This window comes from Gouania willdenowi, chromosome 24, assembly GCF_900634775.1.
Source record: "Gouania willdenowi chromosome 24, fGouWil2.1, whole genome shotgun sequence".
Lineage (NCBI taxonomy): Eukaryota > Metazoa > Chordata > Actinopteri > Blenniiformes > Gobiesocidae > Gouania > Gouania willdenowi.
In genome coordinates this window covers 12,035,528-12,051,741 of record NC_041066.1, presented here as the reverse complement: position 1 = coordinate 12,051,741, position 16,214 = coordinate 12,035,528, and the positions used below count along the sequence as shown (strand labels likewise).

General features: G+C 37.4%; 1 protein-coding gene across 1 annotated transcript in view; it reads right to left on the bottom strand.

Moving 5' to 3' along the window:
* Nucleotides 1-3,804: 3,804 nt before the first annotated feature.
* Nucleotides 3,805-16,214, bottom strand: part of ches1 (checkpoint suppressor 1) — an 85,719-nt gene continuing 73,309 nt past the window's right edge. The window contains exons 6-7 of the mRNA XM_028439755.1: nt 7,732-7,840; nt 3,805-4,860 (exon numbers count right to left, since the gene is read on the bottom strand). Of these exons, the coding sequence (XP_028295556.1) occupies nt 4,317-4,860; nt 7,732-7,840 (653 nt within the window). The 3' untranslated portion in view covers nt 3,805-4,316. The remainder of the gene's footprint in view (nt 4,861-7,731; nt 7,841-16,214) is intronic.

Genomic DNA, 16,214 nt, shown 5'->3' with positions numbered 1-16,214 from the left:
AAAAAAAAAAAAAAAAAAGACTGTAGCAGTGGAAGGGACGACGTCTGACTCCACTGCTGCAGCCTCACTGAGTTTTTTTTTCTTCTCTTCCTAGGCATCTCTGGAGAACAGACAAAATAACACTTTAAATGCATTTCTTGCTTTAAAAAAAAAAAAAAACAGGGCAGTGCAACGTTTAATTCACCTCTCACACCAAAGCTCAGTTTTACCCTTAAACAATTCAATTAGTGTTTTCTTGACATGAAGTGAGAACGTACACACGGCGCAGAGTGGCAAAAAAAAAAAAAAAAAAAAATACAAGGAAAGGAACAACCTCAGGGCTCTGTTTCACAAAGCTGCAAGTTTTTGGTTCTTTCATCCTTTGCTACCATGGCAACCAATCAGTGATACTAACCTGCTCACTGTGAGCAAACCCAGTTGACTGACAGGGCTGTTAACTCAACATCAATCCAAAATCTGATAATCAGGTGAACTTATTAAAATTAGTTCTGCCTTTTATTACATTTTTACCTGCATAGCTGCTATCAGAACACATTGGACCTGCTAACATAAAAGCAAAAAAAAAAACCTAAAAAAGTATTTCTCTAAAAGGAGATTTAGATGCAAACATTCCTTTTTTTGAGCAGGGCCAAAACTATCCTTCAGTGTGTTGTCATTCATTATCCCGTGGAATGAATTCTTAGGGTTTATCATGTGTCTGTTTATCTGTCAAATTAAACTGGCTGTTTATCGGTCAAAGGAATGCACAAAGTCACTCCGTTTAATGGCCACGCTTCGCCAGCTTATCTCTTTCTGATAGGACTTTCCATCTTTAAAGCTTTTCTGAGCAACTCCAAACCTAATTGCAAACATTTACACTGGATGCGTGTTGTGTACTTATGATAAATGAGCGACAGCAGTGTTTTCAGAGAACCACCATTCAGGAATAGTGTGTATCAGTCACTGTCTTGCTGTTAGTGTTTTAAATAAACCTTTAAGGTTTGTTACAGTCATTATGACAGCAATATTTATTTACCTATGATAAGTGTCAGGGTTCTTAACAATTGTAGGCAGAATAAAAGCATGTTGAGATGAATAGGCAACACTAAGACGTTAACGTTTAATGATATTCCACTGGAATTTTTTTAACGTATATCAATCAATCAATCAATCAATCAATCACTATATAGTAACTAGTGCAGTGGTTCTCAAACCTTTTTTTGCACCCCCCCTTTAAAGAATAAACGTTTTTTTAGCCCCCCCCCCTTGCAACAAAATGTTGAAATTTTGACAATTATTGAAAAAAATAAATAAATACATTTTAGAACAATAATAATAATAATTGTAATGCTGAATGTTCAGCAAAGCCATTGCACTAGTGAATGTAACAGAATTGATTTTTTTTTTTAAAGTTAAATTATATTCTACTGGAATTTTTCAACGTATATCAATCAATCAATCAATCAATCAATCAATGGCTATATTGTCAATAAACTAGTGCAGTGGTTTTCTTTATTTTCTTTTGCGCCCCCCCTTAAAGAATGAAACATTTTGAGGGACCCCTCCATCACAACAAATTGTTAGCTTAATGGGTAGAAATTTTGACAATTATTGAAAAAAAAAAAAAGTTTATTCTTCAAAACTCAAAAATAATATAAAATGTACAACCACATATTTTAGAATAATAATAATAAAGTTCTCTGACTGCAAAAACAAATTTGTTTTTCAAGTTTTGGGAACCACTGCACTAGCGAATGTAACAGGATTGCATTTTTTATTTATTTATTTATTTTTTAACTTTTAATAAATTTTTTTACTTAACTTTACTTCATCTAATTTCAAATGAATTAAATTCAATAGTTTTTTTTGTATTTATTTAAAAAAAAATCACTTTTGAACCTTATTAATTCAAATATTTGATAAGTTGTGCCATGTCATAAAATAAAACAAAGAAAAATGAAACCATTAAAAAGTCTGCAAGAGAAAAAGGTCTGAAATAAATAGATACATGTATTTGCTACACTTCCTGCATCATAGATATAAATACTAAATTAAACTGCGCTGCTATGATAAATGTATGCTAACATTAGTATGTGATGATGTAAGTGATGTTCCAGGTTAATTACAGATTAATGATCCAAACATCTCATTTGAATTTAGTGGCTCCACAGTCAGTCAACCAAGGGTGGAAGGTTAGATTTAAGATTAAGTAAGCTGTCTTTGTGAAACAGGCCCAATCCTCAAAATACTGCATTGAAATTAAGAAACCACCTTCTAACTTTCTTTTTGCTGTTTAAATTCTCCCCAAGTTGCCTTTACTTTTGGAAATACGAGGTTCTTCCAGGATAAACAACAGAGTTTCCCCCATGCCCGTGTGATTCAAACATTTACACTGAACAATGTCAATGGAAGGTATAAAGACACATGTACATTTACACACTGGAGAAGAAAACAAATCCCTAAAAAAAAAAAAAAAAACCAACCTAAAATACTGTTATAAATAAAGACAGGCAACGTTCTGTCATGACAACAGAGGTACTGAGGGCAGGCAGGCAGGCACGATGTTAAAGGGTGTGTGTGTCTCTGGACACACAAACTCACACACTCCACAGACGTGTTCTGGAATAACACCTTAGGGTGGGGCAGGTTTAACATTAAACACCTAAAAATCACTGTACAGGCAGAAGGAGACGGAAGCCCACCCTTTAAAGAGGCGATTGAGCTGGCCTACGTTAGCCTACGTAGGGCTTCAGAAGTCTCAATAATCTACCACGTTCCTCCCTGAAGACGTGTCTTTGAAAACCAGCTCGGAAGAAAAAACACGAACCCCAAAAGATTCAAAGGAAACAAAACAAAACAAACAAAAAAACCAACCAAAAGCTCTAATAAAACCACGGGTATAAGAATTGGTGGCAAAACTTTTTTTCTTCTTTCCACTAGGATCAAGGTTTATATGAAAATAAGTCATGCTTCATGCTAAATACATCGTTTATCTTACATGATCTTTGAATAAAAAAGATTTGCTTTTTATCTTATTTACAAGCACCCATGCAATATAACTGAGAAAAGTCCTGCAGGTCAAATTGCTTCAATTAAGAAAAGGAAAAAAATAAAATATTTTCTAACCTTTTTACAGAGTTGTCCGCGTGGGACAAATTGCTTATCTTTATGAGGGTAGAGTGAGGGGGGGGGGGGGGGGGGGGGGGAGAGAACAGACACCAACGCAAAAATCTAAACCCACAGCTCATGTGAAGAGTTCTTTGATGTCCCAGATGAGTTGGAAGGGGTGGTAGCTACTGGTAGCTATGGTATCTATACCAGTTCGTCTACAACTACGGACACAGGAGCAGGTTTTTAATGGAGGCTTACAATTATGCAACGACGACGACAAAATGAAGGAGATATTGCCTCAGACCCGGCACACTCTCCATCTTTATGGAGATAACATGACTTTTTTGTTTTGTTTTTTTTTGATATATTTATTCTTAAATACTATGAGTGCTCTTGAAATAAAAAGTCATTACCCATCATGTGTTTTTTTTGTTTGTTTTTTTTTTCTAAAAAAAAAAAAAAAAAAAAAAAAAAAAATGGTGTGAAATAATCAGAAGTGCATGAATATATAATCACATTGGGTTTTACAATTTTGACACTTAAGGTCACTCTCTCTAGCTCTATGCCCCCCCCCCCCCCCTTTCCTCTACGTAATCGGCTACATGACGCAACCTGGTCGCTTATCTTTGGCACAGTCTCTTGTTTGTGCTCGTGGATGTGAGGAGAGTGATGCTAAGCGAGCGCGCCGGGAGATGCCTCATCGGCCGTGCCACGTTTTTTTTTTTTTTTTTTTTTTTTTTTGCTGGCATCACTGAGAGATTGCTACAGATCGACATAGAAACAAAACAGGTTAAAGACAAACACAGGCCATCCTCGTTCCCTGCCACTGTAACACTCCTTCGAAACTATGGTAACTTGGTTTTGTCGACGTGTCCAGATTAGTGACAAAACATGTACTTTTTTTTTTTTTTTTTTTTAACTCTTCTTTTTTTATGGCTTTCATCCCCTTGGAAACAAGAAAAACAACAGAGATGTATGAAAAATACCCATTGATGTTAGTGTTGCTGAACATGTAGGAAAACATAGATTTTTGATATTGCCACAAATAAGTAGGATTCACCTAATGCCCTGCAGATAGATAGAGGGAGATGACGAGTGTCCGTTGAGAGTACTGCTGTGGTAACGTTACCTGTTGTGTGTCTGTGTGTGTATGTGTGTGCGTGCTTTGAGCTGTGTTCTCTCAGTGTGTTTTTGCATGTTCTTGCTCTAAATGGGAGGGTTTTTTTTTAGTTTCTCAGGGTCTCTTTCTGCTCCTTCTGGCCCTTGGCGGTGCGGTTTGTGATGTTGTTGAGGCAGGCTCTGACCCCCGCCAAGTGGAGCAGCGACCCCGCCGCCTCCTTCATCTCCTCGTCGTCGCTCTCCGGCTTCTCCAGCGCTGCCGCGCGCCGCTTCTTCAGGGGCAGCGTGTCGCTGATCCCGCGTGCCCGGTTTTTGGTCCATGGCAAACTGCTCCCTGCTAGAGTCCCCGCCCCCGCGCCCCAGTTACGTCTCTGCCCGCGCAGGGGCTGCTGGGAAATGTAGGCGGAGGCTGCGGTGATGTGAGAATCCAGCGGGATTTCCCGAGGCTCCGTCTTCACGTCTGACTGGATCTCCACGGCGATGATGTCGTCGTCCAGAGGGGAGGATGGCTCTGTATCTGAGGAGCAGAGCCTGCTGGGAGACTTGGCCGTGCTGTAGTTGTGGTCCTCCTGGAGGTCCTCTCCACAGGGGGGAGGAGAGTAGCAGGATGGGCTGTCCTGTCCTCGGCTTAGATAATCTCCCAGGGATGATCTGTGCAGACAGAAAACAGTTACTTCCTGCTGTCATCCAATCACAGCTATGTGGCTAGTTCTACTCATTTCAACCTTATTGCCAATGTTCAGCTATTGCTAGGCTAATGCTTAGCTATGCTAGGTTAGTGCTAATGCTATGTTAATGTCAATGCTAGGCTAATGCTATACTAATGCTAATGCTAGGCTAATGTCATTGCTAGGTTAAATGCTAACAATAGGCTAATGCTAATGCCAGGTTAATACTAATGTTAGGTTAATGCTATTGGTATGCTAATGCTATGTTAATGCTATGCTAGTCCTAAAGTTAATGCTACTCAACTCAACTTTATTTATGTAGCGCAAATTACAACAGTCATCTCAGTGCGCTTAACAAAATAATGCTAGCTAATGCGAATGCTAGATAATGCTAATGCAAGCTAATGTTAATGTTAGCTAATGCTAATTCTAGCTAATGCTAACTAATGTTAATGCTGTCTAATGCTAATGCAAGCTAATATTAATGTTAGCTAATGCTAGTTAATATTAATGCTAATGCAAATTCATGCAAATTCTAGCAAATGCTAACTAATGTTAATGCTATTTAATACTAATACTAATGCAAATTCATGCTAATGCTAGTTAATGGTAATGCTAAGCTAGTACAGTGCGACTTGGGCCAGCACCTGCATCCTCACTTGCCAATATTCTGGTTATCGTTGAGATTGTACTTCAAAAAATCTGTTTCTGTTGTAATCATAATTTAAATGTAATTCAGTTTAGAGAATTGAATTTGTAATTCTATGGAATTTCATGGAAATTCTATAAAAACTTTTAATTACAATTTAATTAAATGCAAAACTGGGGAACCATTTTACAGTTCTGTGGATCACACATATGTATAGTTTACAATTATTAAAATGTGTTTCATATCAACTTTTCTCACAACCTGTCACATCTCTTCAGGATCATTTTACCATGGAAAAAAAATTAAATCGAGTGGTATACTGACCCACAGCAACAATATTAATACCAACATTTTCATGGATAAAAAAGCCTAACAAGGTAACCAAGAGATGACAAATAAATGAGATGACAGATAATACTTTTTAGTGTATTTTACAGCTGATTAAAATATTGGTCAAAATGACCCCTAATCAAAGGAGATGCTAACAGAAAGCTAACACAAAAGGGAGGATATGTTTTATGGGCTTATTTATTAAAAACTCAGTAATTGTGATTACAAACTGCAGGTCACCGTACTCATAATTGAGTTGTAATTGAACTTGGATAATTGAAGACGTAATTGTAATTGACCCCAACCCTGACATGTACACTTTACTCCAAAACCCTGCTCTGCATTTAGGCTGCAAAGCAAAAACAGTTTGGGTGATAATCTATCAACCTCACACAGCCCCCCCTCTCCCCTGGGGGTGTACAGGCACATTTCTTGCGTCACATTAAAACCCTGTATCTTCAGAAAATGCATCAAGCCTTTGGACTAATTTTCAGAATGCCACCGATGCATTTTTTATCACGATGGTGCGTTTTTTAGCAGCACTCGCTCACGTCAAGGGTGTAGGACTTGCTCAGCACAATAAGCAAGCTGGCAAACTTCACAGTCGGGACACCATGGGGTGACAATAGTTTAGTGGAGCCATTTAGCTGCTGTCCACAGTCCCTACATTACAGCGCATCACACATTGGGCTCTATTAGACGGGGGAGGCCTCACTCTGTGAGCATTAAGAGACGACGAGGAGTGCCGGTCCTGACATCCAATAAATCAAAAAAGAAGCTTCAGCAGCGTGCCCTGTCCTCTGGACATTTTCTCCCTCAGAATGAGAGACTTAGCATATTAATATGTTATAAGAAAAACATACACCCTTAAAGTGATCAAATATTCACTGCATACCTTTAGTGAGCCTTTGGCTATGTTTAATTCATTATTCGGAGAAGACCATCATACTCCTATGCTCCAGTGATGGATGTGCATGTCCATGCAAGCTCTAGATGTTCTTTGAATCATGAGGCCTCGCCCTGTAGAGAGTGTGCGCGTGTGTGTGTGTGTGTGTGTGTGTGGAGGAATCCCTTTCTTAAACACACCTGGACAAAAATGGTTCTGCAAAGTGAGAAAGTGCATGAAAACCGCTGATTAAGGCTATAACTATGTCAAAGGCTGTGTTTGAAATGTCACACTATGGACTATACAGTGTCTTAATATAGGGTTGTATTGCTGCTATAGATGTTGATAAGCTAGCTCCCTTTAGCCATGAAAGACTGACCTTGACCTATACCTACTTGAGTGTAATGCTTTTGTGTTTCTGATTACTTATTTAACATTGGCCTTTTTGGGGAATTGTTATGTATTTTAATCAACTTTTTTCATGTAACACAAACAATTAAGAATTTTTCTTGCACTACTTAAAGTGAAGACAGTCAAAAATGGCTCTTTTAGTTAGTGTTTAGTGTTATACAATCATGGGGAAACTGAAAACCCCTATAAATATTGTTGAGTTTCATTGAATTTTTGACAAATTCAATGAAACTCAACTTGAATAATTGTAAATTCTACTTCCAAATAAATCTGTTGAAATGTAATGTTTTTTTTTTTAAGAGTATTATTTTGCATGGTAGGCGATATTTATGTTTGGTTATGATACATTGATGTAAAATTACTCCCAATTTAGGGTTAATTTCAATAAATAATTCCCATGAAAAGTTTCTATTTTTTAATATTGTCAAAATCCCGTGGAAATTTTACACGTCTTTGCAACCCTACTGAGATATGCACAACTAAATTATTTGGTAATTTACACAATGATTCATGTTCACAGGCCTTGAGTCGATGGATAATATTTACGAGTTCGCTAAGCGTAGCCAAGGTTCACCAACCTGATAGCTGAGGTTCTGCTCCCCACAGGGCTGACAGGCAGGGGTCTGATAACAGGGAAGAGAGCCTGGCTCCGGACACGAGCCCCGTTCTGGATGACACCGCGAGGTACTGGAAGAGAGAGCGGCAGACACACAAAGTTAAACACAACAACAACCAAAACAAGTAAAGATCAGTGAAAACCCAACAGGACCTCAGACACACCTCAGCAGCAGCTTGATGAGCATTCGCAAACCATCTAAGGAGGCCAGCGGGGTAATATTGATGAGCAAGGCAGGATTAAATTGAGCGGGAAAGCGTCATAACTGAGTTAAAGCCACTGTGAATCATCCAATTACCAATGACCGCTGTGCCTGGCTAAATCTGGCATGTCTATGGCTGTGGACCTGAAGGGCCACGGTGCAGGTTTTCACATGGGGAAAACATAAATTAAAAACCCACACTCACTGGGTTAAAAACAAGTTAAATACAACAAGAAAACAGTCAACATCCCCAACCAGATTGATTGCCATTATAACTCGCAACCTTTTCCTATATCTAAAAACTTAGATGTATAGATAACAAAATATCATCACATCAGAATATAAAATGACCATCTTAAACGGTTTCTAAGAAAAGCTGTCCCCTTAAAAAATACTTTGAACAGAGTAAAAAAAAAAAAACAGAACAATGGCAATAACTCCGGAAAAAAATATTGCCCACTTGTCATTTTCGAACTCCATCAAGGTATTGATACCCTGAAGCCGCACAGCAAATTTGGTTATCGTATCAAACTGTTTCTGAGAAAAGCTGTCCCCTTTGAAGATACATCGAACAGAATAAAAAAACAGAACAAGGGCAATAACTCCGGAAAAAAATTATTGCGTGCTTCTCATTTTCAAACTCCATTAAGGTATTGATACCCTGAAGCCACACATAGAATTTGGTTATCATATCTTAAACGGTTTCTGAGTAAAGCTGTCCCCTTTGAAGATACCTCGAACAGAGTAAAAAAAACCGGAAAAAGGTCAATAACTCCAGGAAAAAATAATTGTACGCTTCTCATTTTCGAACTCCATCAAGATACCCTGAAGCCACACATCGAATTTGGTTATCATATCTTAAACGGCTTCTGAGACAAGCTGTCCCGTTTAACTCGGACGGACGCAAGGACGGACGTACGGAGCTCAAACCTATATCCCACTTTTCCACTTTGTTCACTTCGTGGAGTGGGATAATTAAAGTAATTGACTCAATTTTCAAAGTTAAAGCAGACTATACTAACTTGGCAATATGGACCAAAACTCATATCTGAATATTTTTTCTTACAATGGCGATGTACAACATAAATCTTGACCCTTACCAGAATGACAATGATGCTGATGCAAAATGCCACACAGGCACATTTATTAACAAACAGTTGCACAATATGTGCCACTTTTGGCTATTTTCTCCGAAAAGGGACAGCACGTGTGAGTGAGTTCTGTAGTGTTGCTTGTTAATAGGAAGGTGTGGGTTAGGACACACCCAGAAATCCATCTAACTGAGCTTTACATGCTGTTCTGAAAAGTAGAGAAAGCAGCGACTCCTAAAACGAGTATTTTGATACAAAATAAGCTATACAAGAATATCTATATATCGATATTGTCATTTTCTATATTGCCAAAATAGAAAACTCGATATATCTTGAATCTTGATATATTAACCAGCCCTAGCAACAAATACACAAAAAACACACAAAAAAAAAAAGAGGTTTTGAAATTTATTTTCTGTTTTTTATTTTTGGACAGATCACCATGAATGTCAGACCTCAACCTAAGAATAGACCTCAAAGATCCAAAGTTAGACTGTAATTGTAATTTGTGCATCAATGAGAAACCGGCGTGATAATAGATAAGTCTAAGGTCTTATTAGTGCAGAAAAACTCAGGTGCAGCTTATCGTTTAATGATATTATTAACAGTGCAAACCACAGGGAGGTGATGTGGGAAAAAAAAACTCACAGAACAAAAACACAATACATCCTTCAACGACAAAACACACTGAAAACACACAGCCAGGATAATGGACTGGCTTTGAAACAAATCCCTGAATATCCTCGAGTGGTCCACTCCAAGCCTGGACTTGTAGTCATGTGAAAATCTGAGGGGACAGTTGAAGATCAGGATTTACGCTGCTGAAATGATCTGCCCACTGGGAGATGAAAGATTTCCAACTGATGTTTTTCTTTCCCTTTTCCTTTTTGAACCGTTCGGTCTCAAACAGGGTTGGAATGAGCTTTAATACGATCACATTCGTAAATGTGAGCTATGTTCACAGACATGTAGCATTCCTTTACTCGCAATAGTCTTCCTCCATGTTTCAATGCTATGCTATGCTAAGCTAGGCCGCATCGTGTCTTTCTCTTTGTTTAAGCTAGTTAGTTTTTTTTTTTTTGTGTAAAACTCAGTTAATATTTGAACAAGGTAAAATTATGTTTAGCCATTTCTTCTGTTAAGAACAAACTGTTTTCTATAGCCTTATTTTTAACTCAAAACAACACTTAATTAAACAGTTATTTACATACAGTATAATGCAGAGGTTCCCAACCCTTATCCTTGCCGTGACCCCATGTTTATATCTCAAATTTCTGACGACCCAGACACTTTCTTCCTCTAAAAAGCATTTTTTTAATCATATTTGTTATACTTTGTTATAAATACAAAGTGACAATATGCACCAAGTCAGATATTTTCATACAGATTCTTTTTATTTAAGCTAGATTTCTATTTGAGAAAGCTAAAATATAGAACACTATTGTTAGAGAATGTATACGTGGTGTTTTAATTTGAAAAAAAATAAAATAATATATATATATACATATTTTAATTATTTAAGCTCTTTGAGCTTTTCCTATATCTATTTCTGTGATATTATTATCACTATTATTTTGTATATCATTGCATATTTTTTTTATTATTTTGTATATAGTCTATTATATTCATATTATTGTTTTTCTATTTTTATTCTTTTATACCATTATTCTTTTACTTTATTTATTCTTCAAGGGCTTAATGGGCAACTTTGGGACATTATTTATATGCACATAATGACAAATAAAAATCCATGTATTATGAATTGTTTTTTTAAACTGTGCAAAATAATTAAGAGTAAATAAATACATATTAAAAAATGTAAAAATTTAATTAACATTTTACTATTACTAGACATTTCAGGCGACCCCAAGGTTGAAAAACACTGATCTAATGCATCTGACACATCACCTTCAAGGGTAGCGCGTTATAAAACATGTTATTGATGATTATTGATGGCCTCAGTCTTCACAACTTTATATGACATATATTCTAGTCTGTGCACTGTACCTTTAAACTGCCATCAAGATGCAAAAACTGACCTACTTTTAAGGTGAACTTGTTTAAAAAAGATGAATCATCGTGCAGTGTGTTAAAGTGGCTGGTGGAACATTGGTTGAGAACGTTGGTTCGGCACCAACAATGTCTCAGCACTTTAGAGCAAAAGCAGACGCATCCTTCGAAATAAAAACATGTTTTCAAACGCAGTTTCACATTTTCCACAGAGGTCAAAGTCTCGCTTCTGGTTTTGCTACATTTAGAGACGGGCGGGAAAAGCGGAACACGTAAGCCTGACGTTTCCAACAGCGTCTGCTGAGAAGAGACGAGAAAAGAGAAGAGAAGCCAAAAGCACTTATTATTCAAGGCTCGCTGCTCGCCGCAGCCATTGCAGTTTGCTAAAACAGCTGTCACTTATGTCTCTTGGGTCAGCTTTGCAGATGATGACCTGCTGTTTGCTTTTGTCTGCAGGAGCATTTGTCAAGGTGTAAATGCCTGCGCGTAAACATAGAAATACATCATCAGTTAAAGCTTTGTTCCCTCCGTGGTTTTAAACATTAGCCTATAGAGGAAATTCACAAGAGAACATTTGAATGTTCCTTGGGGGAACACGAGCTCATTAAAATCTTCACAATTTGTGACGTGCCCGCCCAGAACCTAATCGCGTACGCTTTTGTAGGCAGACGCAGGATGAATTATGATGGATACTTTTGGTTTTTAGTGTCGGTGCGTTTTTGAAAGCTATCCTTTGAGCTTGGCAGGGTCCATTGTAATCACATTGAGTTAGTGCATCTCTGGCCCCTGATATCTCCAGCTCGGCTCTTCATAACCTTATAAGTAAGTCGCTGCACAGACTCGCGTTTGCAATCTTGATCACGCGCTGCATGACTTTGTGTGTGCGTGGACGGACGCGCGTGGGCAGTGCATTAGGTCTCCTCAGGTTTGACACACACACACACACACACACACCTACCCCCTTCTTACCCACTGCTCGCGCCGGTCGGGCTTCAGGTTACCATGGCAACGGCTCCCCCTTCCACATGCCACAGTAGAGTGGTAGATCATGCATCAGAAGACTAAGTGATAGAGGGCAAAAAGGAAACACCGGCGCTGTGTTTGACATGGTTTCTCCAACTCAACGACACACTGTGGACTGCCGCTGTTTACCCCAGATAAACACTCACACACACACACACACACACAACTCCCAAACTTCATCACCTTCTCACTTTGCCTGACGAATCTCAGAGTAAGCTTTTCTCTTCTTTGCCCTTGTAATTCCATCCTCTACTGGACGATCTGACCCCCGCCCTCCCTCCCTTCCCCATCCCTTTCCTTCCTCTCTCTCTCTCTCTCTCTCTCTCTCTCTATCGATCTTGCTGTCATCCTATGTATAGTGGTGACTCATATTTCCAACTGTGCATGCATGCTGTCTCTGCAGGTAAAAAAAAGAAAAAAAAAAGTCGGGGACAACATATGCTGCAGAGGAGAGGTGACAAACTGAGCAAGAAGCATTTCAAAAAGCACGTCACTCTTTGAGAGTGAAAAAGATGTTTTACAAGGTCAGGGTGATGCGTTTGTACTGGGGAGGGAGAGAGAGATAGAGAGAGAGAGAGAAAGCACTACTGAAGGAAAGGTGTCTGAGCATCTGTGCTGTTTTTTCCTAGAGAGAAAATGCTCTCTTTCTAATGTCTAGTATGAGCTGCTGGGCCTTTATACTGTCTGTGCTTCCAAGGTCTCCAGGTGAATGAGACGCGCACGCACGCACACCCACACGCACGCACAGTTCAAGGGTCACTCACAATAGAATGTTTTGAAAGTGGTCTCTTTCTCCATCTTAACACCCCCCCCCCCCCCCCCCTCCCAACTTGCTGATTTGCGTGCTAAACTGAGCAGTGACTCTGAGGGCAGGATGCATACTAATGCCGTGGCAGCGAGCGTCTGACTGACGGACTGGATTGCTGGTGGGCTGAAGTATCTGGCAGTTTAACTGGACGGCTAACAGGCTTGTCTATCTGACGCTCCTGCAGAGTTTTTAAGTTGTTTGCTGACTGATGTGCTGAAAAGAGAACAGAGCTGAAGCCACAAAAAGCATTTGTTTACTTTAAGCCTGTATTGAAGCAACGATCATGAGAATCTCATATTAACTCAAGACTTTTTAAGACTTTTTTTATTGCCATTTGAAATTCAATTTGAGACCAACACACAATAAACATAATTTGGGGGAAAAAATGCCACATCAATTACATAGTGTTAGGGTATTTTTTTCTAGTGTCTTGTGCAGACTGACAGCCCCCAAAATAAACACACAAAAATATAGGGATGTCCAGATACAACTTTTTCATTTCCGCTATGATACTGATATTGCAGCCTTGCATATCGGGCCGATACTGATAATGATCCGATACGATATCAGCATGAATCATACATACTTGTATTACTTTTTTCTTTTGTTTTTTATAAAAAAAATTACTTATTTTGTAGTGTGGAATGTTAGAAAAGGCTTGATCAAGTGGTGTTACTCAAACAGAGAACAATAGTCAGCAACAGTAGGTATGAGAAAAACTGACCCATTTATTATTAACCAATTGGTTACATACATTTTAACCTTCAACATAACATCTACAGTATCCTACAATTGAATAAAAAAAAAAAAGACATTAAAATAGACACAAAAAAAAAAAAAAAACTAAAATAATCAAAATCGCTCCAAAAACACAAGATGATGAGAGAAATAGCCAGAAATCTATAAAACAACAATAAAAATACAAAAAATAAAAACCATTAACCATTGTTGGACAGGCAATTTTCATTAAATTTACATTTTTCCATGGCGTTTATTCATTAAAAACAAAAAAACGAATGTTATCATGTATTTTGAAATGTGAGACTAATTACAATCATAAATGTAAATAATAATGATCCTCCACAGCCTTACGATGTGCAATATTACTCAGCACTCATTGAAAAACCCCACTTACCACTTATATATATATATATATATTTATTTATTTTTTCTTTACTGTACCAATACCTTTTTCCTTTCTTGTTTGCTTGCTCTTTGGTTGCTGTAGCCTGTGAATTTCCCCACTAAGGGATAAAATAAAGGATAATCTAATCATGTGTTAACATTTAAGACTATTTAAACATTGATTTAAGACATTTTAATGACAATTAAGGCCTTATTTTTTCGATTAATGACTTTAATGCCTTTTAAGACTTTTTAAGGATCCGTGGGAACAATGGGGTGTGTGATCTGATGATATGAGATAAAAATGAAAACATGATGCCGATCTGCCAAATAACAGAGATCGCAGAACCACCGGTAGTGCTAAAAATCAAAGTTTATGTCGCTTATCAGCATTTTGAGGAAAAATATTGATATGAATATTAGTTCATATCACCCAGGCCTAATGTAACCACAGTAGTAACGTTTCATTTTGTAAAGGATATGAATGTCCAAAGTGTGGGAAATGAGGGGTTCAAAAGACTGCTTTTATTAACATGACTGTGATACTTAAAAACACTCACTGATAAGCTGCCTTGTTATGTAGCAAGTGTTGCTAATGCTAAACCACTTCAGTTAAACAAAATAAAAAGACTGTGTGTGACTAAAATAACTTTAAATTGCTTACATACAGTATATTATTTTTAAATGTTTGAAAAGTTCCCCGACATAAGTGATATTTATCCCTTTTTTCCCATTTGGGATGATGATTTTAACTAAGTGAATTGGTTTGTTTGACTGGTAAATAACTTGAAATTAGTCTAAATGATTTGAATGAAAAAAATCGTGGTGTGAATTTTTTTCTATATTGCCCAGCCCTAGTCTCATAGTAACACTTATCCACTGAAATATTACTTTATTTGAAAATAATCAAAGCAGCTTTTTTTTGGATTGTGACCCTATTCTTATATCACAAATTTCTGGCAACCCCCCAAAAAATTTTTTTTTCTTTTTAGAATCAGTTTTAATTAATCATGTTTTTATACTGTGTTACAAATACATATCCAGGATTAGTACTCATACTGCTGTTTATTTATCAAATTTGTATTTCTTTCCTGTTTCTTCTTGTTTTATACTGCATTTTATTTAAATGAGATTTTATATTTCTGAAAGTGAAAGTAAAGAAGACAATTGCTTAAAATTGTGTGTTTTCATTTGAAAAGAGAATAATTAATTTGATTCAGGCGACCCCATTTAAATTCCATGTGACCCCACATGGCGTCATGACCCCAAGGTTAAAAAACGTAGATATTTCTGAGGGTTATTACATCGTCACCATGTTAAACCGATTTGCATCACTGATCAAAGTCCATGGCACTTTGCTTATTTCACTGTAAACTTTTTTTAAAGCAAGCACGATATGAAGAGAGAACAGATGCTCCATGACTGAATTATTACACTCTTACTATCAGAAGTGCTCACTCCCTTCACTCTTTATGAAAATGCAACCTTGGACTGCACTGCAAATAGCAGTGGTTTATTATTAATGTATTCTATTTACACTGATTTCCTTTTACACTTTCTAATGCAACACTGATGCTATACCATTAGCGATGTCGGCAGAGTCGTTATTTCAGATTAGAGATCAGAGTTTTACAAATACATTTTAATGTTAAAGCAAGAAGGAATCAAATACTTTTTTCCCAAACTCTTTGATTCTTAAGATCTTTGGGAGGGTTGACAATGCTAGTGTTTTTGTTCTTACAGGTATGTAAATAAAAAGCTTTATATTGGAATATGATGTGTATAAAACCAAAATACAGAATTAAATTCGTCTTCAATTGTCACTTTGAACAAAAACGGCAAAAAGAGGCTCCCTATAGGGCCTAAAATGATATATTCTTTTATTTTATATATGAATGAAATTTTCATTAGGGGCACATTTTGGATGTTGAAAATCAGGGAAATGAAAGGTGACAGTAAATCACTTAATTTCCCATGTTAGCTGTGCTGTGTGACTAGCATAGCAGCAGCGCTGAATTCTTCCTCATTTTTGTTTAACATGGGGTTGAATAACGATGGTCATGGTAAACATGAAAGTGGGTCACAGCCATCACACACTGAGGTACAACTCAATGGTTCCTGTTGTGATACCAAATGTCCTTCACTGCCTTTTTTAAAAATTAACATCAAAAATTTGTTCTTTTGTT